The sequence below is a fragment of the Galeopterus variegatus genome, unplaced genomic scaffold (assembly GCF_000696425.1).
Source record: "Galeopterus variegatus unplaced genomic scaffold, G_variegatus-3.0.2 Scaffold103, whole genome shotgun sequence".
In the NCBI taxonomy this organism is placed as follows: domain Eukaryota; kingdom Metazoa; phylum Chordata; class Mammalia; order Dermoptera; family Cynocephalidae; genus Galeopterus; species Galeopterus variegatus.
Window position 1 is genome coordinate 38,657 of NW_007726214.1, and position 23,611 is coordinate 62,267.

Sequence of the window (23,611 nt, forward strand, 5' to 3'; positions counted from 1 at the left end):
ACACCTAGAAACTCTTAAGGACAATTACTTCTTTTGAACTCCAGCTACCCCTTGCATTACTCATTAACTGCCACATAAACATGTGTAGAATGATCTCGACAATATAGGGAATAGTGGTATTGAAAGGAGCAATGTTTAGTTAACTGGCTCTCTACAGTTTCCCCACCTCCACACCTTAGAAATGAGCCCTTCCTCCACCGGCTTTTTTGTCTAGTTTCTTATTAAAGCAAAAGAGCCTAAGCTCAACCTCATGGAAAAGAAAAACACAGAGCTGAGGGAAGCAGTCTCTCTGATTTTCTAAGAGTGACACCCTAGGGCCAGGACAGGGTAAGGAAAGGGAGGAAATCCTAGGGCCAACTGACCTCAACCTCGCTTTTCCCATGGTTGTTCTTTTTCCTCCTAGCTCCGAGTAACCTTTGGGCTGTCAATCCCCAAATCCCTCAGTTAAATTGGTTTGCAATCTAGGCAGAAGACCTATGGTAATTCCCCTTATATTCGTTCACAACTTTTCCTTGTTGTAAAGTTGTTAAGATGGTTGGGTGGCTGGAAAGTAGAGAACGGCTTCATTCCCAGTCTGAGTTAAACTATAGTGAAGGGAAACTGGAAAGGATGCAGCTTTTGTTCAGGGTAACATAAACAAAACCAGGCCTGGAGCTGGCCAGTTAACTCAGTTGGTTAGAGCATAGTGTTATAACACCAAGATCCAGGGTTTGGATCCCCCTACCAGCCAGGTTCATTAAAAAAAACAAAAAACAAAAAAAAACACCTAAGCCTCTAAGCCTGGGTAGTGGAGTAGGGGGCTGGAGCAGACAATATATAAAAAAGAAGCAGGAAGAAATAAGAGTGTCTAAATAACTGATTAAAGTTTAACACATTAAAACCAGATATTTATCACTTTTATATTGCATTTGCCATTTCTGAACAATACAAAGTAGAGGCAAATAGTGACACTTCATAAAAATGTTCATTCCCCATTCCTTTCCCTAAGACCCAGCCCTCCCTTAAATATTCCCTCCCACCCCTTACAGAACACTGTCCTGAATAATACACTTAAATACATCATAAATAGTAAATTATGAAAAAAAAATAGCAAGAATTGTTTCTTTCCTTCTCGTAAAAAAGAAAATGGCAGCAAAGACAGGCAGCCAGAAACTGGCTGGGGGTGTCTAATATAGACAGTTACTTAGGGTATGGGATAACCTACTACCAAGGTAGGGTGGGATGGAGAAGGGATAGTATGGGAATTCAACAATCTGCCTGGGACACCAGGACCCTGCCCCCTTCTTCCCCTAACAAGAGCAGAAGGTTCAGATGGAGAACCACAAGTCTTGGAGATGAGGAGGAGAGGGCTGACGTAGCCCCCATTTCCAAATCCCCCACATGAAGACAGCAGGCAAGGCAGGTGGCACAGCAATGACCTCACCAAGGCAAGAATCTGCTGGCTTCGCATGAGCTTAATATTGTCTTAAACTCATAGCTTCATAGATACGGACTGCCTGTTAGACACAGGTGTCCCTCTCTCCACCTTAGCTCTACAAACAGCAGAACACTGTTGGAAAAGATGGGAAGAGCAAAGAAGAAATCTCATTTGGAAATGATCTAAAATTCATTTGATAAGTCTTCACATTTAAAAAAACAACCAGAATACATTTCAAATTGCAAAATAGTAGTAACCATTATGGCCTGGTTGTGAGTAGAGTCCTGCCCAGGAAGAGCTCTAATCTCCTTGCCCCATGGCTGTCCCACTGTTATAACAAAAGGAGTAAAGATTATCCCATGTCCCACTCTCTCCATTCCTTCAGCCTTGGCAAATTCATCAAGAAAGGAGGAGTTAAAGAGGAGCTGCTCCTGGCAGAGCAATCTCCACAGTTCTGCTTCACAAACACCAGGGTTCTTCTGAGGGAACTCTATGAATAGTCATCTCTTCCACACTTCTGAAGCTTTGATCTGAAATTGGCTTGAAATTGTGTGCTGTGTGACGTCTGTTCTTTTCATTTTTTAAGGGGAAAAAAGAAGGCTGGGAGGTGGTTAACCACCCCTACTCCCCCAAAAACCTTTACAAAGATTACAGGATTCTTCTTCCAGGGACCAGAGAGAAAGAGCTAAGGTGGGGATAATGTGCCAGCCAGTCTGTCCTGAGGAAATTAAGAGTCCAGCTCCAGGTGAAAGGTAGATAAGAATGAAGAAAACCACAAAGTCCAGCAACCTTACTTCCAGCACGAAGAATGGGGGGTTGAAAAAAATTCAATTGTGGGAGCCAAGGATGACTAATTAAAAATTCGTGCCACCCAACTCTGCAGTGGAGGGGATGCTGCTGTCCTCAGTTGTCTGAGACACTGATGCCCATTCAAGAAGAAGGAAAAGGAGAAGAGGTTCTGTTTCAGGAAGGAGATGGAAAGCTCCCTTCACCTCTGCTACATTCCTTTTTTGATGACCCAGAAGAAGAAAACTCAGCATTGCTGGGGCAAGGGCTGACATCTTGGAATCACAGAGACAGCAGAATCTTGTTCCAGGTCTTCTGAGGCTTTTTGCTCACTGAAAAAGGACAAGGTGTAAAGTTAAGGATATGGAGTATGAGATAAGAGGGCAGGAATGGAATTCAAGTTAATTTCAACCTGGCTGACAAAGTTAAGAAATTTTTTTCTATTTCAGGCTCAGCTTCCATGTATGAGGTATCAAAACCATAATTTTGTAAAATATCAGTGTTTTCAAAAAATTTTTAATTATTTTATTTTTACTTATTTTATTGGCAGCTGGTTGATATGGGGATCTTCACCATGCTCTAACCAACTGAGCTAACCAGCCTACCCTCAAAATCACAAAATTTAAAAAAAACACAAGACTTAGGGGGTACCCAGACCTTCTAACCTTGCCAATTAATGTCTTACTCCATTCTACCAGCGATGCTCTTTATACCCTTCAAAGCATTCACCTCCCACACATCCCAGACACTCACATGGGTGAACTCTGACTCTGCAACTTCAAGCTTTTCCAAGGTTGAACTAGTAGGAGAAAAAAAAAAAAAAAAGGAGACAGAGAGGAAAAGAATTAGAAGATAAAAGAGGACTTTCCTCTCAAGTCAAATTCCACACTGCTTCTCCATATTTCACTTCATAATCGACTCAGGATTCAGAAAGAGGCAAAGAAGTCACCAGATTTAGAAGCAAATTGTTTTAATTAACTATTTAGTTTCTCAAGTAGCCTCCTCCTAGTACCTTCCTCTTATTAAGACTGCCCCTAATAATTCTTGCTTCCTGATATTCATGCCCTTGTGTAATTCTTCTGTTCTTGAGTATTGGCTGCATTTAGTGAATACTTTCTAGTGAACAGAATGCAGCACAGGTGATGGAATGTCAATTCTGGCTTACTTACTCTGAGGGAAGCTAGCTGCTATGCTATGAGCTACCCTATGGACGAGCAATGTGACAAGGAACTGAGGGAGTACCACTGGCCAACAGCCAGTGAGGAACTGAGCCCTGAGCCCAACTGCTTTCAAGGAACTAAATCCTGCCAACAACCATATAAGTAAGCTTGGAAGATGATCCTCCCATCCCGTCTCCCAGGTGAGCTTTCAGGCTAATAGCTTGACTGTAACCTCCTAGAGACCCTGAGCCAAGGGCATCCAGCCAAGCCACAGAACTGAGATAATAAATGTTTGTTGTTTTCAACTGCTAACTTTTGGGGTAATTTTTTTGTGGTGGCTGGCCAGTATAGGAATCCGAACCCTTGACCTTGGTGTTATAACACTGTGCTCTAACTAACTGAGCTAACCAGCCAGCTCCTGGGGTAATTTATTACATGGTAATAGATAATACAGATTTTCCTATGGAAGGGAGGTGCTGCTGTAACAAAAATTTTAAAAATGGGAGTGGCTTTGGAAGAGGGGAGTGGCTTTGAGGAGAATTTTAGTGAAAGTTTAAAGTGTCCTATATATGCCGTTTGTACAATTTTGGACTTAAAAGGGACTGCCAGTGAGGGCTTAAAAGAAAGTAAGAAAAATCTTATTGGAAACTGAAGGAAAGGGGATCCTTGTAATGTAATGGCACAAAGTTCTGCAACAATGTCATCTGTAGTTATGTGAAAAGTAGAATATGTGCCTAATGAATTGAGTGATCTAGCTAAGGAGATTTCCAAGCAAAGTCCTGAAAGCACTACCTGTTTTCTTCTTGATGCTTACAGTAAAATAGGAGAGAAGAGAAACAAATTAAGGGAAGAAATACTAAACAAATTCTAAGCCTCTCCAGAGAGCAAACAATGCTAACATAAAGAAACAGCTTCTGAGCAAGGATCAAATCCAGCACACTGCCAAGAAAATGTGGTCTAAAGATGAAGCCGTAGGTATGACTATAAAACATTTTAAGACCTCAAAAAAATAAAAGGTGGTGCTTCAGAGTACTATTCAGTCATACAAAAGACTATTCAAAAAGATTAAGGGTATGTCTCACAATCCTCAACTGAAAAACAGGGTCTCTAAGAAGCTTAGGGCTTATCAAGAAGATATTTGTGAGTGTGGCTTTTGTCTAACAGAGTGAATCACAATGAGGTTCACAGGAGCCCCACAAAATCTTTGAGGGAATTATATCTGTAGAAACACTGCCAGCTTGTATCAAAAGGGACAGAAACAGTACAAAATGAAAAGACAAAATAACTTAGCTTCAAACACATTCTAGCTTTAATAAAAAAGGAAGAAGACTCAGAAGACAAAACCAAGAGTCCAGGGGGTGGAGCCAAGAGCCATGGAAAATTACTCCCATCCTCTGAGACCTGATCAAAAGAACTTCAACATTTTGGATTTTGGAGTAGCTAATAGCTAATGAATCAGTGACTCCTTCATGCCTCCCAGTGTCGCCTTTTTGTACAGAAACATGTATGGTGGTTATCTAATGCCTATCCCACAACTGTATCCTGGGTTTGTAGAAAGAAGATAACTTGTCTCTTTAGTTTCACAGGTCCATAGATTGAGGAGCTGTTCTTGAGGAGCTGTGCTTAAGGAAGTATACCTGGGGAGCTCATCCAAACCTGTACCTGATTTGGATAAATTCTGGACTTTGAGTGAATGCTGTAATGGAATGAGACTTTTGCAGACCTTGGGAGGGAGTAAATATATTTTGCACGTGCAAGGAATTGAATCATTGGGGCAAGAGGGCAGACTGTGATGGACAGTTTCTAAGATGTCTCCCAATGATCCCTGCCTCTTGGTATTTATATCCTTCCTCTTAAGTGTGGGCTGCATTTAGTGAATAGAATGCAGCACAGGTGATAGGATGTCAATTTGGAGATTAGTATACAAAAAAAACTGTGGCTTCTGCTTATGCACATGCTCTGTTGCTCACTAAGGGAAGCCAGCTCTCATGTTCTGAGCAGCTCTATGGAGAGGCCCATGTAGCAAATAACTGAGGGAGGCCCCTAGCCAACAGCCTGCAAGGAACTAAGGCCCTCAGTGCAGCAATCTGCAAGGAACTAAATCCTGCCAACAACCACATAAATGAGCTCAAAAGCAAATCCTCCCATTTGAGCCTTCAGATGAGACCCTAGCTCTGGCCAATAGCTTGACTGCCACCTCATGAGAAACCCTGAGCCAGAGGTCCCCAGCTAAGCTGCGCCTGAATTCCTGACCCACAGAAACCACGATATATTTTTGTTATTTTAAGCCACTAAGTTTTGGGGTAATTTATTATGATGCAATTGATAAGTAATACACTAGGTAACAAAATTAAGTCATGATCTTTACACTGAATGCTTTTGAAAGATTGTTCATTATTTTCAACACCCAGGAATCTTTCCAGCCTTACATCCTAAGCTGAGAATTCTCACTTAACTCACCAGAAAATGAAGGGTTAATTGGGTATTTGACTCAATACCAGAAAAGTCTGCAGACAAAGGCTTACCCTCATCCCTTAAAGATTAAGAGAAGTTAATAGACTTTTCCAAATAGCTGAAGATGAGTTCTTAGGAAGGTAAACCTGCACAAATCTAGTGAATAACAAAAGACAAACAATGATCCCTTGAAAAAGAGAATTATGGCGGTTCCCAGAGACCTGGAGAGAGAGAGAAAATTATATGAAGAAAGCAGCCAAGAAACCAACCTTGTAGTTAGCATTTGCAAAGTCTCTCCAACTACATGTGAGAAACTGGGGTCAGGAATAGGCGAGCCCTCACTGATTTCCTCCAAAGGTGGAGTTTGAGGTAAAACATCAGGACGACCGAGGTGGACGCCTGGAAAAAAGAAAGGGGAAGAAAATCAATAAATAAAAATGAGGAAAAAATGGGACGGGGGAACAGGGAAAAATATGTAGCAACTTGGCTTTTCCTGAACGGAAATGGGGAGTAGAGATTCTGGCCAGAGAAGATAAGGGATCAGAAGGGAGGGAGGGTGTACCCAATCACATGGGGACCCCAGCCCTAGCGCTGACCTGGCTCCACTTCCGCCTTTGTTGTCACTTGTGCCTTGTGTTCCCCAGAGACCGATGACTGGTAAGTAATGCAGGAGTTGCCGCTGGGGCCTGATCGCCGAGAGAAAGATGAGCCAGACCGAAACTTTTTGGAAGGAGAAGGCTTCACTTCAAAACGGAAAGAGAAAGCCTACTTAGCACCCATCTCAGAAACCATAACCAAAACACAGACACAAATTGCTAGTGTCCCCAGCACACACCCAAAGTTGTTGTTCTACAAAGCAGGAAGAAGCATTAATGTCAACAAAGATGGGCTCTATGAACTACTATTCAGAGGAAGGAGTCTCAGTTCACTTCTCTTTGGAAAGAAATAGAAAACCCAGAGGAAATGTGACACATACATATCTCCCACCTCCTACAATGTCGATGCTTTTGCTTCCACCTGATGAAATGTCCTCCATTCCATAATTCCCTTGTTCTTTAATTGTATCCTCCAATAAAACCTGACAGATGACCCTTTCACTCTATATCATTTTAGCACTTATGCACACAACACTATGATAATTTACACTTGTTTATCACTTGGAAAAGACTGAAAGGATTTTTCCATGTCCCTTAAGACTGCCTAGCATGCTTAGGTCCTCTTTGTCTCCCTAAGGGACTACTGATGCCTATGATGAGGAGATGAGAAGGAGAAGCTGGAATCTGATAGTGGCAGCAGTATGGAAGATTTGAGAAAAAGAGTACTCACACTTCCCAACCAAAAAAGTTGAGGAAAGAGACTAAGAACACCTGCTAAGCAGAAATCAGTAAATGCTTCTCTAACCACTTGATCTAGTGTGAGGACTCCTTGGCACTTGGGATATGGATGGAAAATAAAATACTGGTAACATCCTTGCCTATCTCTGTATATAAAGTCTGGTTCTGCCTATCTCCAACCTGTGACCTGGATCCTACATCCACAACTACACATTTTTTTGCAATCCCACCAACTCCCCAAAAATGACCCTCACCTCAATGACACATGTAGGGAGAGCCAGGGGGAAACCAGCAACTCAGAAACGACTGGGACAGACAGAGTGACTGACATAAGGATGAGAAGCAGCTCTCACAGGATGTAGGTAGAGCAGGAGAGGCCTCTGGCCTTGGTAGCTCCCTGACAAAGGTGTCCTGTCCCCCATTTCTTGGGGTAAGGGAGCCACTGGGGGGTCATCTGGTAGAAGCCACTTACAGGGGATCTTCTTGAACACTGTGTTGCACATGAAGCGCTGGAACCGTTCAGCATAGAAGCCTGGGCGATGCACTGACACGGTATCCTGCAGAACAGAAGAGATGGCTATAGAATTAGAGAAAGAAAGGCCCAGCAAGAGGACCTCCAGTCCAAGGACCATTTTCCCTTAGGCTGAGACATTAGCAGAAGAGTAAACCCACAAATGAAATAAGAAATAAATGGAGGAAATCAAGGGGGCAAATCAGTAGTGAGGAAGGCAGAAGTGGAGAGGAGAGCCTCTAACAATTGCTACTCACCCCATCATGTACCAGTGCTTTCCAAGAGTGTTCCAACTTCTTAACAAACCTGTCGAGAAAAATTTATATCACACACTCACATAGTTTTTGAATGAATGACTTTAACAATTTTCTATTTTAGGGTGTTAAAGGCACAATAATAATAGAAAATCTTGAAAAGACAGAAGCTGGAAAAGCACACCCACTGTGGTATGCTGGCTTTCCAAAGGACAGGTATGGCAGTGCTTGTGCAGCATGGAGACCAATGCTGTTTGTAGGTAAATCAATTATTCCCCCACGGGGAAAGGATAGTTTATACATCTCTGGCAAATCAGGGACAAGAATATTTATTATAAAAGGAAGAACAGAAGGGCAAGCCTAGAAAAGGTAGTTAAAACTGCATAATACTCTGAATCAGTAAATCAAGTATTGTCCAGTCCTCATTAGTACCTAAAACCTTATAGGAACAAAACTGGGGTCTAACATTTCCAGCTCCTCCCTCATGACCATTTTACTGCCTATTAGTTTCATTGACTAATACTTTTTACAGAACACAGTGACCCTTTTGTTTTTCCTCCATGGAAAAGGGGGACGTGTTTCCAGCTGTATCCCAATGGGGAGCATGACTCATCTCACAAGTGTTTCACAAAGAGCAGACAGATGGCACATTCTACCCTGGTGCTTCTAAGGATTGACTCAGCTTTCCACAGAAGGTATATATTATGTTTGGGGAGGTGTGGGGTACAGAAGCCAGGGAGGGAGGCAAAATCAAGGAAATAAACCATATGAAAACCGATAAAATAAGCAGCAAGAGTGAAACTCTTCTTATTTCAGGAAGAACTTCAAGACAAACGCATTTAAAGAGAAATGTGAGTGGCTATCTGCATCCACCCTGTCTCCTATTTGGGATCCATATGCTTCTCACCTGTAGGACTGCAGAATATCAATGATGCCAATATAAAGCAGGAGCCTTTCCCCTTTACTATTCCGGGCAGGAATGCCACCCATACTGGGGAAGACAAAAGGGAAGAGTAAGAAAATCTGTTGGCAAGCAGATAGAGGCTTCTTCTAACCTTGAGTCAAATCAGGATATAAAATTGAGAGCTAAACATAACACTATCTCATTCTTCACAAAATGGGAGAGAGTGAGATCCTTCCTCCAATCCCAAGAACCACTCTGGAGTATGTATTATAACCACATTCTCTCCAAATCTCCTTGCCTACCTCTCCCACCCCAACTCCACCAAAAAGAACCTAAAGTCAGCACAACTCAGCAATTTTGGGAATGTTCCTCCAATTAACTCTGAACTTCCTCAGTACTTTTGTATCTTAATTTATGCCCACTAAGACATTCTTCTTGAAAGTTATGTTATAGGATACCCTAAAAATGAAACCAACTAAAAGACATTTATAATACTTCAGAAATTATACTTCCTAGATTGATCCATAATAGTAAGAAAGATGCCATCCACAAAGAAGTCTATAATAAATAGTTTTGCTTTGTTTTTGGTGTCTGGCCTGTACAAGGATCAAGGGATCAAACCCTGTACCTTGGTGTTATTATCACCACGCTTTAATCAACTGAGCTAACTGGCCAGCCCTAAATTGTTTTTTTTTTTCCTTTTTGTCTTTTTTACTGACCGGTAACGGGATCGCAACCCTCGGTGTTGCGCCCGCACCACGCTCAGCCAGTGAGCGGGAACCGGTCTCCACATGGGATCCGAACCCTCAGCGGGAGCGCCGCCGCACTCCCAAGCGGCGCACTCTCCAGTGCGCCACCGGGCCGGCCCCCTAAATTGTTTTTGATAGAGTTCTAACATAATTTACAGACCTTGAGTGTAAGACTCAAGACCAGAGACCAGGACTCTGAGTGTAATTTTTAAAAAATTTTTAATTTTGGATAGCTCTCCTTCCCAGATGTACTATAAACTCCAAAGCTCATTCTATGATTCTGTAAACAATAACGTTGCTGACTTAACTGCTGAATTGAGGCTACTCCTTCTTCCCAGAAACTGGGTCTCTTCCTCAAGAAAAAAAGTCTGAGCCTATGTTCTCTTTCCTGGTGCCCTGACCCCACTCACTGGTCATCAGTCTCCATGGTGCCACCCCTTCGAGCCTCGCCCTGAATGGATTCCATGGCTGTGGAATAGAGAGCCTTTTGGGGGGCTGGTCTGCGAGTATCAACTGAGTATTGTGTTTCACTGCTTAAGGGCTCACGTTGTGCATGATCTATGTTGTGGATTGACATCAAGAGGCTATAGTCCATTATCTTGAAGCTCTGCAGCACCTAATGGAAGGAAAAAACATGATCTGAGCCTTAAGAGGTAAAAGAATTTTTTCAGGATCTCACAGCTTTCATGATTGAATCATTTGTGATAGTGAATCTCCAGAGATAACCACAGTATTATTCTTTGCTCCTCCTATTCCTTGGAGAAAAGTATATTAACTTCCTCTGGTCAGTAGTCTTTATTTACACTTTATTTACATCCCATTAGCTTTCTCTCATTTGAGTAAATACAAATTATTTTTTCAAGTCTCACTACTTAGCCCACAAGACCCTCTTCTTTCCTTGTATCTCTTCACTAAAAGAACACTATATTTTGCTTATGGACTTCCTACAGCAGTTGAAGCAATCAGCCTATATTTGACTATCAATTACTGTCAACTTTTTTTTTTTTCTGGAGGCTGGTTGGTATGGGGATATGAATCCATGACCTCGGTGTTATAATGCTGTACTCTAATCAACTGAGCTAACTGGTCAGTCCTTGGAACACTATATTTTGAGAATATATTTTGTGCAGCAAACAATATATAATGAGGGTCTGGTAAAAGTACACTTTGTGACAGAAGAGATATGCTGTAGGACCTTATACAACCAACTTCAATTCAGTTCAACATTTACTGAGTCCCCACCACATGTAGACATTGTGCCTGCTTACAGAGATATAAAGATATTTAAGGGAGTGTTTCTGTCCTTAAGGATATTATAAATTTAGGAAGAGATACAAATGTAAAATAAATGCAATACAGTCTAATATGTGTAACAGTAGAAGTCCTTACATGATAGAGTATAGAAGAGGCCAAGAAGTGATATCTAAGTAGGTTTATGATGGATAAACTGGAGAGAAAATAGTCCAAGTAAATAAAGAAGGAAAGAATATTGCCAAGGGGGCTGGCCTATGGCTCACTCAGGAGAGTGTGGTGCTGATAATACCAAGGCCATGGGTTCGGATCCCATATAGGGATGGCCGGTTAGCTAACTGGCTGAGCATGGTGCTGACAACACCAAGTCAAGGGTTAAGATCCCCTTACCGATCATCTTTTTAAAAAAAAAAAAAAAAAGAATAATGCCAAGGTCTAGAGCATGAAACAGCATGTTATATGTAGAGAACTATAATTTGGTATTGTTGGAACATAAAATGGAAAGGGTAGGTGTGGCAGAAGAGAGGTTAGCAGGGCCAACACAATGATAGTCAGTGTGTCAATATTAAGAAGCCTGGACTGCATCCTATTGTTCTCAACCCCTTCTGGGTGGAAAAAGGTATACTCTTATCAGCTCTAGTAGCTCACTTTGTCAGTGTAGCTAAACCAAGGGTGTCTAGGTACGTTGGTGGAGTAAGGGATGAAGAGTCTAGGATTGATTCTTGTGAATGGTTTGAAAAAACCTTCGGCCCCATTGATTGAATAAGTCTCTAGCCTTTGCAGCCAGAGACAAACTAAAATAGGTATTATTCTGGAAGTAGATGTAGGATGAGCAAACAAAGGCAAGGATGGATGATATTATGGACTGAGTAGAGGAAGATGATCCTGCAATAGCAGTTTGAGAAAAAAAGAGATGTAGAAAAATCAGTAGGGAAAGGTGTCACAAAAAACAAAAGATGATATATTAAGAATGTAGATATTGTCAATTATCAAATGCTGCAGAAAATTCAAGGAAAGACTAAGAAGTACTGTCTATTTAGCATCTAGGTGGGCACTGAGGAGAGCAATTCTATTGAAGTGGTAAGAGCAAAAGCCAGAACATACTGGGTTGAGATAGGATAAGAGATGAGAAAGAAAAGGAGAAATGGAAGCATTGCTAGTCAAAGGCATTGAAAGAAATCTTCCTAAACTTAAGATAGAAGAGATAAACTTGCTTGTATAGAAACGGAAAACAGCCAGTAGGGGCTGAACCTTGAGGATGGAAAATAAGCAAGTAAGAAAGCAGGTCCTAAAGAAACAAGAGAAAATGGATCTAGAATACAAAAAGGACTGACTTGGACTAACTCACCAAGTTGGAAAGAAAGAGATTAAGGATTTTAAAGTGTGGATATGCTTATAAATTGATAAAGGAGGCAAGCACGAAGAAATGGAACAGGATAGAAAGTTGAGGTAATTTGTCGAGAAACAAAGTTGGGGAGATGAGTTAGAAAATGGTTTGAAGAGAGTACCAAAGATTTGAAATCTCTGGGGCCGGCCCGGTGGCGCACTCGGTAGAGTGCGGCGCTTGGGAGTGCGGCGGCGCTCCCGCTGAGGGTTCGGATCCCATATAGAGTCCAGTCCGCTCACTGGCTGAGCACGGTGCGGGCGCAACACCTAGGGTTGCGATCCCGTTGCTGGTCGCGGTACGGGCGTGACACTGAGGGTTGCGATCCCGTTACCGGTCACGAAAAAAGACAAAAAAGAAAAAAAAAAAAAGATTTGAAATCTCTGTTGGGAGCAATAGGAAATGAACTGATGAGCAATACTGAAGGCCCAGGTGGGGCTGGATATCACAAATCTGTAGAGATGCCAGTATACATACTTGAGTGATTTTTTTTTTTCAGAAGCATTTAGTGTCCCAAGATATAAATTTGGATTTGGCAGACAGAACCAAGATCTGAGGAATGATGGTGCTGGTGTGAAAATAGATAGAAAGTTTGACTAGGAGGCCCAGGCTAGCTAGAGGAGGAAATAAAGCAAAGTGGGGGAGGATAAACAGGGAAAAAGTAAAAATGTAAAGTCATGGCAAGGAGCTGAGGTAAAAGTTATTTTAAATGAAGTCTGGCACATGGAGAAGGGGACCAGACCCCCCCCTCCCACAACCAGGCACCCCATGCCAGCACCTCAGGGCCTGCACTGGGAACCGGGGCATGGAGAAGGGGACCGGACCTACTTCCCATAACCAGACACACTGCACCAGCACCTCGGGGCACGCTTGGGGACCCTGGGTATGGAGAAGGGGACTGGACCCCCCCCCCCCACAACCAGGCACCTCCTACCAGCACTCCAGGGCCCACCCGGAGACCTGGTGTATGGAGCTGGGGACCGGACACCCCTCCAACAACCAGGCACCCCATGCCAGCACCTTGGGGCATGCCCAGGGATCAGGTGTATGGAGCTGGGGACTGGACCCCCCCCTTCCCACAACCAGGCACACTGCAACAGTGCCTCTCGGCCCGCCCTGGAACCCAGGGCATGCAGAAGGGGACAAGATCCCCCTCCTACCACCAGGCACACTGCACCAGTGCCTTGGGGCCTTCCCATGGACCTGACACATGGAGAAGGGGACCAGACCCCCCTCCCACAACCAGGCACCCCATGCCAGCGCCTCAGGGCCCACTCAGGGACCGGGTAATGGAACTGGGGATCAGACATTCTCCACAACCAGGCACACCACCAGCACCACGGAGTAGTCCAAAAACATCTCTTCTATGTGCGTGGCCCACCTCAGCCACAATGATAACTATGGCTGTCGTGAAGGCGGCTAGATGCCACAACCACCACACAGATGGTTCGCCAGCCACTGGAGTGAGTTGACACAAGGAGAGTCACCAGCAGACATAAAGAAAGGAGGAGGATGTCTCTCCCCACAAAGCCCATTTTATAGTGACAGAAGAGACATCTGCTCTATGATAGTATTGGGGGACCTGATCACGCCTCTCAGCATTGGACAGATCATTTGGGCAGCAAATCAACAGAGTAACCATTATTCTTTCAGAGAGAGAGAAGAAATCTAGGGTGATTAGAGGGGGGAGGTAAAGGTGAATGCGGAGGGATTGGTCAAGGGCATAAGGAATAATTACGATTTGTAACAATATATACGCTAGTAATATTGATTTGATCAATATATATCAATGTTGAATCCCCAAAATATGTATAATCAATTTTGATTCAATAAAAATTAAAAAAAAAAAAAGAAAGTCTGGGATATATAGAGCTAAGGAACACAGTCCCATCTCCCACAGACTTAATGCCTAAGAACAACCAATGTGTTTTAGTGATTGAGATATTTGGTGTCTGAGAGAGAGGAAATATAACAAACTCACCAAACAGTCACGCTGCAGGGTCTTACACAGAGCATTGTACATGTCGGCATCCAAAAAAAGACCATCAGGGATGTCTTGTAAAAAGTCCAGGTCTTTAAAGGTTGGGAGAAGCTTCTCTCGCTCTTTTTGGGAAGCCCGCCGTTTGTAGGTTGAGCCCTTAAGGTCATATTTGATATGCATTTTGACTGACCGTGGTAAGAGATTGTTCATCACCACAATTCGAATGTTCTTGCCACCCGCCTGCACACAGTAAAGTCCATAGAATTTAGGCAGCAAAGTCCGAGGGTTCTGGTTGAGGTTCTGAGTGCACAAAAATAAAAAGAAATAAATCAAGTTAGCTGACTTTCAGTGAAATGCAAGGGCAAAAGTTGCCACCTATCCTTCCTTTGTCTCCTACATGGGATTCAGGCACAGTCTGTGTACCCATAAACGCACATTACGTTTGTTCAAAATTTCCCAATGCATCTGTCTTAGTGATGAGATCACTATCAAGCTGAGCCACATACCCTCCAATACAGTAAATCAGTCAGGACACCAAACATATGATGGATATATGAGAGTACTTCAGAAAGTTCATGGAAAAATAAAATTAAAAGATAATATGAGGGCCGGCCCGGTGGCGCACCGGATAGTGCGCCGCTTGGGAAGCGTGGCGGCGCTCCCGCCCGAGGGTTCGGATCCCACATACAGACCGGTTCCGCTCACTGGCTGAGCGAGGCGCAGGAGCAACGCCGAGGGTTGTGATCCCGTTGCCGGTCCCCGGTCCGGTGCGGGGGCAACACTGAGGGTTGCGATCCGTTGCCGGACACGGAAAAAGACAAAAAAATAAAAATAAAAATAAAAATAAAACCTTAAGGGATTTCTTTGTTTAAAAAAAAAAAAAGATAATATGAATCTTTCCATTAACTTTCTGAAGTACCCTCATATTCCTTCAGAGAGGCTTAAGAGCAGACTATATACCCTTAGCCCTGGGTATAGTATATTACTGGGGGTATAACGGAAAGCAAGGAGAGTTCCCTAACTTCTCTAGAACCTCCAAGAGCACTCAGTCAGAATGAGACTGAATAGAGTATTATCATAAAACCTTTTTTAACCAAAGAGAGGCAAAAGAGATGAAGCAATCCTCATTAGCATAGTGGTGAGAAGGAGGGAAAAGAGACGGCGCGAAAAGCACAAAAACATTCTTAAGACAGAAGTGCTGCTATTGCTTTGCCCCACTGAAGACAGCCTCCCCATCCTTGTCCAGGAGTGGGCATCACAATGCTCCTCTTCCCCTTACCATGTAGTATCCTGGAAGAAGTTTCTGCAGAAATTCTGCCTCTTTATGCTGGACTGTCTTAATGATGAATTCGTCATCACTGGACACATAGAAGAGGGAACCACTAGCTCCAGAGCTGCAGAGTTCAATCAGTGGCTCACTGCAAAGGGAGCACTGTGGCCAAGAGAGAAGAGTAAAAGATTCAGTCACCCAGAGCCTGCCCGACACAGAAATCAACAACAGATACAATTCTGTTTTAAAGAAAAACTAAAGCAAGACTGTGGAGAAAGAGGGTCTTCCTTCGGGAATACCCCTTTGATAATGTAGTCACAGGATCCTGAGATCCAGAAGCTTACCAAATAATCATCAGGCCGGATGCCAAATAGTTCCCGAAAGTAACGGAAGGCAACAGGTGCATAGGTCTTGAAACGGAAGTCGTTGTAGTGATGAGCAGGGGTCAGGTTGCTCCCTTCACTGTGGGGTTAAATAAATGAAGCTTTAACTTCCCAATCCCTGTCATTCAGGGAGTCCACCCTGTGAAGACACTCAGAGTTACCCAAAGGGAGGCTAATATATCCCTCCTGAGAGAACCAGAGGGATTAGATGAGTCAGTTACTTACTGGGACAAATGCTCAACATGTGGAGCAAGACATGGGCACAGGGAATCACACTGCTTCCTACCCAACGCATTAAGTTTTGGGGTTTTTTTTGGCATCACTTCACAGGCCAGAGGTTCATGGAAGCATTTAAAGAACAGCATCTACTCTCCAAACTCTCCAGTCCCACATCACTCTGATTACAACCAGATTAAGGATTAGACACATGCCTAAATTAGTCATACCTGAACCCCTGAAATTGCCCTAGGGTTGATTTGAAAAAGCCACATTTTCCAGGACATTCCCCTGAACATTAACCTCTTTACCTGGGGAAGAAGATACTCTCTACCACATAGAAGTCTTGCATGAGGACATCCCGCTCTGGTTTGGTACTCAGGCTCCCCACAGTGTGAGTAATGCCTAACTGGATGGCACCTTTCAAGGCTGATGAGGTTGTCTAAGGAACAGAAGAGAAATGAGAGGAAAGTTTCTAGTATTAAGTCTGACCATAGCAATAAAAACTCAGGAGGGAGGAGCTACAAGGAACACTTGAAAGTAAATGCTCTTCAGTATTTCTTTCTAAATTGGGGCAATCCAGTTTCCCCATCTCCATGCTTTATATTGTAATTAAGCCTGGCAAAGACTAGTAGCACAGTAGCATAGGTCCGACTGTCTGAGCCAGCCTCATCTAGACAAAGTGTTCCTTTCTATCAGCCTGCCTAAACAAGATTTCCATATCTGTATTTGGAAGACACACTGTATTGAGAGAACTATCTTGGGTCTCATTCCTAAGGTTCCTGCCTCTAACATATCTGGGGCTCTCCAAACATTTTATTCATCTGATATAAAATGTAACTAAAACTAACCAATATTCTGATTTGATTACCTGGCTACAGAAGCTTTAGTCCTCTAAGGGCCTGACTAGTACGTCAAGGACAACAGAGTGGCAAAAAGAGCTCCTAATCAAAGAAGAAAGCATGAAAGACTCAAATTATTTCCAAGAGAAGTATTGAGATGTAGAATCATCATACTATGGTCAAAACACGAATACAAGAGTCACACTTTTACAATCCAAGATTCCAATCCCCATGGGAAAATATTATAGCATCTACATCTGTGCTGTTCAATACAGTAGCTACCATAGCCACACATGGCTATTTAATTAATTTTAATTAACTTAAATTTATTTATTTATTTATTTTTTATTTATTTTTTTTTCTTTTTTAAAGATGACCGGTAAGGGGATCCTAACCCTTGACTTGGTGTTGTCAGCACCACGCTCACCCAGCGAGCCAACTGGCCATCCCTACATGGGATCCGAACCCGGGGCCTTGGTGCCATCAGCACCGCACTCTCCCGAGTGAGCCACGGGCCGGCCCTAATTAACTTAAATTTATATAAAAACTTCACTTCCTCAGTCTTACTACTCACAGTTTAAATGTGGCTAGAGCTTACCATATTAGATAGCACAGATATAGCAAATTTCAATCACTGTAGAAAATTCTACTGAACAACTTTGCTTTAAATTATTTCATCCCAATCCCCACCAGATATTACTTATACTTCTACCTAGTCTTCAGTGGACATTAAAATTATAACTAGTGCCGTAAGTGTTTACCTCCCCAACTAAACACTAGAAAAATCATCTAAACTAGAAAATCAACTAAACTAGAAAACCATCTTTTTATTTCAATGTGTAGGCCATAAAAAGAGCTCAATAAATGTCTGTTGAATTAACATGGGCCTCAGAGCCCAATCCAGAGACAGTCAGGTCCCTGACTGAGAATATAAATCAGTCTACCTGAGAAATATACAAAATACACGTGGGCCAGAAACAGCACTCCAAGAAATCTTCATGCTCTATATCAGACAAGGTACAGATGCTAAACGGGAGGTTGAAAACTATCCCTTGGGAAGTCTAAGTATCTCCAAATTAGTCCAGAACTGAAGAACTGGAATCACCCCAGGATCCAGGATGCTTCTCTCCTGTTTTCCCTTCACCAGTTCAATTTTCTCTCCTTGGCTATTACTACTACCTTTTTAGTTGCTATCCAGTGCTTTAAAAAGCAGGTGTTCCAAGCACTACTCACCAGCTGAAATTACAATTTTAAAAAAAGAAAGAACGAACTAGGAAAAAAAAAAGAAGAGAAAAGCATCCAACCTACTGCCTATCTCTGTAGCACCAGACTGGGATCTAGTCTTCACTTCACGTACATCCATCAATGAAGGAAAAACAGAAAAACTTCAAGAGACATAGTTCCCTGTGGCAAGGTAAGAATGGCCTTCAGAGCCTAGTTACATGTCTATACCTAGTAGGGAAACACAATTTCTTCTGCTCAGTAAAATAAAAACCAACACCAGATTTGTTCAATAAGAACATTCTCATTGAAACACACATATGCAGATAAGAGGCAAATTTACCCTTCGTGAAATAAATTCCAAAGTCCAAGTTGTTTGATGGCTATTGTGCAAAGGCTCAGGATACCAAGAAATGGGACAATATGTGGAGAATATATATCAAGAGAACAGTGCTGTCCCTGCTGAATTCCTTGAATAAGATGAGAGGGTTCCCAGACACACCTTTTTATATGCTGTCTCACCCAGACACACCTTTTTATATGTTGTCTCTCCTGAGGAATCAACACTTCTGTGGCCTATTTTCTTGATGGTCATGCCAGAGGCATAATGCACCTAGAAGAAGAGGACAAGTCAAGATTAGTATGTTTCCCATGTAATACACCAAACAGCTACTGTGATTGTACATCAAACCAAAACATCAACCACCCTTTCTAGATTGAAAGTATTTTATAAAATCTTCTGAAGACTCGCCCCATGCAAACACACAGCTAAAGTGTTGCTGCTTCCCAATGAATTATTTGGCTAAAAGATCATAGAAAAAAACTCCAAAGGCACATACATATTTCACTTCTGGTCCTTAGAAAGATGACATAGAAAATAAAAATGAGTTATCATTAAAGAAAAGTAGAAACAAGGGAAGTACAGAATAGCAACCCCAGAAAAGAGGATAAGCCTCAGTTCACAAAAGTGGGACAAATTAGAAGTAGAGTTCCACTTCTTTTCACCAGCTTCCTTTCAGAAATTACTACCCCTCTAACCCTCAACCCAACTTCAATGATATTTGTGCAAACTGAATTCAACAGCCGAAATGATCTAGCCACTGGCAAATTCAAGTAATTTTATAGTGCAGGAATTAAAAGGCTGAGGCAATAAGATGGCTTCTCTGAAACAGTGGCCTCAGTGCCTTGAAAGAGATTCATGAGAACATGATGACTTTGCTTTCCACCCACATAACCACTGAAATAAGGGAGGAGTACAACCAGTAGAGCAGAGTCTAAGAGGTTATTCCCAACAGCCAACATGCCAGCTCAACAGACATGAAGGTACTATTTGTGACATTAATACTCATTAAGTTAATCATCCAGAGGCAAAAAGACTAGTGGAAAGAGGAGGTCAAAAACTTAAGACCTGATACTCAAGTTCTACTCTTCTAGCCAAGGCCCTCAGTGCCAGAAAACCCTCAGTATATCACCTGACAGATCTTGGAAGATGTTCTGAGAGAAAAGCCTCAAGTCCCAGGCCAAAAGGGCCGGCATTCTGAGGCTCCTGTCACCAAATCCAGGAGAGAGGCAACAAGTGAAAAAGGGGTTGGAAAGTACTACATGGGAAGAAAGTTAAGCAAACTGAAGATATTCTGCACAGAAAAAAAGAAACTTGGGAAATTAAAACCATCTATGTGGTTAAAAGAAGTTATTCATATTCACTGAAGGTGTGTACCAGAAGGCAGTAACAGCAAAATAAGAGAGTGAGCTTTAGTATCAGACTGTCTGTTTTGAATCCCAGCCTTATTAATCCCACTTATTGTGTGACCTTGGGCAAGTTATAGAACCTCTAATCCTCACTTTCTTCATGTGTAAATCAAGGATAACAACAGTACTTGCCTCACTGGGGTTGTCTGCCAAATTAAATGAGAATATATATAAAGGACACTTAAGTATCTAAACTTTGGTACATTAAAACATGCTCAGTAAATATAAGATAGTGTTGATATTCATAATAAACTACAATAAAAGTAGTGCTGTATAATTTCTAGCCTACAAAAGAGATGTAAGAATTTTGTCTAGCTTCCAAAAACTAAGTAGGGAGAAAATAAAGATGTCATAAACATGGCTGTCCAGTGACCTCAGTTTGTTAGACTGTGGTGCTAATAACATCAAGGTCCAAAGTTCAATCCCTGTACCAGCCAGTCACCAAAAAAAAAAAAATGTCATAAACAGGTATCCTTCTATCCCAGAATTAAAGTTTTAGTAATCACTGCATCTATATGAAACTTACCTCAGATGCCAGCGGTCTCTTGATTCCAGATGGTGCTAAAAAAAATTAAATAAAATATAATCATAAGTGTGTACACACACATACAATCTCTATCAAGAACACTGAAAGAATCAAGGTTTGAGTCAAACTAAACATGAGGATGAGCTCCTGCCTGTTGCTCAGTGATACCAGATCCTTTTGGACAGCAATTTTAAACGTCTCTTCCTCCTTCTCCTTCATACTCACAGAGGCCTTTACATATTCCATTCTTGTTCTAGCCCCTTTTCATTCTCAAGTGTTCATATTTTCTCTAGGAAATATAACTGTTCTTAACATATTTAACCATCAGAGTCAGAGGATCTCATTTCATGCCACAGTTGAAAGAGAAAAAGGCACAAGATACCCAAGATTCACTGGACACACTGGGGTCTGAGTGATAATTTTTTCTTTTAGAGTTAAAAGGGTAAGAACTTTTAGAACATATCTATAGTGTTTTACTTCTGTATTAATTATTTCAGAAGAAAGGTAAAGAATTGGTCTATGGAAATGAGGTGGTTAAGAATGAGAAAAATACAATGTCAAAATAATGAAAAAGTTCTCAGTGCAGGCAGAAACTGATTCTGCATTCCTACATCCTCATTTTGATTTCTGCTGTAAACTCAACAAGAATTTGTTGATGTTTAAAACTTATGCATTAAATATTGATTCAGTGCAGATGTATAAAATAAGTTTGTGGTTAAACCTCACAAGTATTATTCATGACTTGTACCCATTTAAATTTAGGAAAGACTTCACGAACAAGTGTGTTTAGAAAGTGACTAAAAGACCATATCCAGAAGGCTGGCTGGGTAGCTCAGTTGGTTATAGTGTGGTGTTGTGAACACCAAGGTCAAGGGTTCAGATCCCCATACTAGCAAGCTGCCAAAAAGGGGGGGGGGGGCATATCCATAAAAACCCTATTCTAAAAGGTTAATCAGCTATATTAAAGAAAATTAAAAAGAGAAGTCCAAATGGGATGGATCTTCAATAATACGAGTTAATATCTGAACAGAAAGACCCCAGTCCACATAAGTATTAATGGTGAGGCAGTAACAGAGATACATGGGATTAAAGACAATTAGGTAGAGCTCTAATTATGATTACTTAAGACAGAAATGATCAAGGGCCCCCGAATTTCAGAAAACTAAGTACCAATAAGCAAAGTAGTACAATTTCCTTCCTCATAGGCAGGGTGGCAAAAAACAGGGAACAGATGGTTTTCACTGCTCTTCTCAAAAAAGGAGGCCAGAGAAATGTCATCTAGCTATTAGGAAGATGTGCCAAACAAAATGACCCAGGAAATTGGAAAAAACAGACCAATTTTCACTGCTCCTTCTCTCCAGAAGAACCCAATAATCTACACCTTTTCTAGGGTGATTAGTCTTCAATCAGTCAACTTCAGCTAGGTGAATGACTAAGTAAATTAGGACTGAAACCGTAAGTTAAAGCTTTCAAGGAACAATATGCCAGGAAATTCAGATTTATCATTAAAACTGATGACTTACTGCAGAATTTAAGGTGTCCACCAACAAAAATCAAACCACTTAAATCTTACAAACTTTTAGATGAGTCAAAATGCTGAGCTATTTGAAAATCAGAAGACCTGGGTCCATGTTACATCAGGCAAATTGTTCTCCATATTTAACTAACGAGGAACCTATATTAGGTTTAAGTAAAGATTAAATGAGATAAGCTAAATCAAAGTACTTTACGGACTGTAAAGGGCTAGACAAGTAAGTTTTTATATGTGATTTCTAATCCAAAAGCAAAGTTGGACCCACAGGAAGGTTTAATGTGCAATTACCTAAACCTTCATGAAACTCTAATTCACATCTCAAAGTACTTGGCTCCTCCCAAACCCCTCACCCACTCTGCCTTCCAACATACCCACATGTATGGACACTAGAAACTATAGAATCGGTGTTTCTCAATGAGGAAATCAGTATGATTTCAGTTGAGAAGACAAACATTGATTCTGGACTCCTTGGCCTATTCTCTCCACTCACCCCAGAGGAAGAGGTTTGGAGAACCCCTGGCAGAATCAAGAAGGGCCAGCATCCAGTCCTGGTCCGGCAGTATCACCTAGAAAATAAGCTCCTCTGTATGCAAAAAGTCACTGCACAAGGATAAACAATGCAAAGAAAAGGAGCTAAGTGATTTGAAGGCAGAAGAGTGGGTTTGGGGCTTGATTACCTCCTATTAAGTTCTACTTTGCTACCTTTCCTAGTTTCATCCCACAAACATATAGCTCTAGGGATGCTACACTCTTGCAAAGTACCTAATGAAGATGGGAAGACTTCACTCAATGGAATTTTGGTGTTAAGTGCTTAGCTATGTGCAACTGCAAAGTTGGGATTAATCCCAAAAGCACTATAGCTGAAGCAGGAAGAAATAATACTCAGACCAAGTGACACAGGCAGGAAAATAAGGACACAAGATGTCCTCTCTTCTTTGCTTGAGGTTTTGCCCCCAGGGCACAAATTAGAGATCAACTGTACCAAAAAAAGGAAGGGAAAAGAAAGATACCTAGAGAATTTTACCAATGTTGGTGTAACACCAGCTTAGTCCAGAAACCCGATGAAGAGCAATGTAACAGTACAAGGAACCAGATACTATCTGCTAACGCTTGACCACTTGGCCCAAGGCTCTGCCAATGAGAAACCTGTCTATTGAGGAAGTCCATGAAACTGAAGAGTCACCAGCACTGCACCTGTCCACCTCATAATCAAGCCTTCTCTTCTATAACTACAGGAAGAGGAGAAGGAGCAGGGGGACAAAGAAGGGAGAGAGGAGAGGAGAAGGACAAGTGAAAGAAAAAAAAGGAAAAGAAAACCAATTCAGCATGGCAATAATCAGCTTGGTAAGGCCGATAATTTTTAAGGACAGTAAGATTCATGCCTATGGATAAGACCAGAATATTGTTCAACAGAAAAATTGTTTTCTATGGGCCGGCCCGTGGCTCACTCGGGAGAGTGCGGTGCTGATAACACCAAGGCCCCGGGTTCGGATCCTAAAAAAAAAAAAAAAAAAAAAGAAAAATTGTTTTCTAGCATTTTTGTGAAAAATATTGTTAAGTATATATTATCATCTTATAATCCATATCCATGATTCATTATCGGGTGGGAAAACTGAGTATAGAGCAGAGTTCCAACATTAGAATGTATTCTTCTTTAGATGAAAAACTTTATTCCAAGGATTCAA

General features: G+C 41.8%; 1 protein-coding gene across 1 annotated transcript; it reads right to left on the minus strand.

The window, feature by feature from the left end:
- Positions 1-878: 878 nt before the first annotated feature.
- On the minus strand, positions 879-18,726 carry PIP5K1A (phosphatidylinositol-4-phosphate 5-kinase, type I, alpha). The gene is made up of 11 exons (XM_008584260.1): positions 18,650-18,726; positions 16,366-16,496; positions 15,800-15,917; positions 15,465-15,617; positions 14,186-14,485; positions 9,980-10,185; positions 8,824-8,907; positions 7,920-7,968; positions 7,624-7,708; positions 2,957-3,002; positions 879-2,535 (listed from the first exon to the last, which is right to left on the minus strand). Exons 1-11 carry the CDS (start codon positions 18,710-18,712, stop codon positions 2,451-2,453), a joined length of 1,320 nt encoding a protein of 439 aa, XP_008582482.1. The 5' UTR covers positions 18,713-18,726; the 3' UTR covers positions 879-2,450.
- Between the last annotated feature and the right edge of the window lie 4,885 nt (positions 18,727-23,611).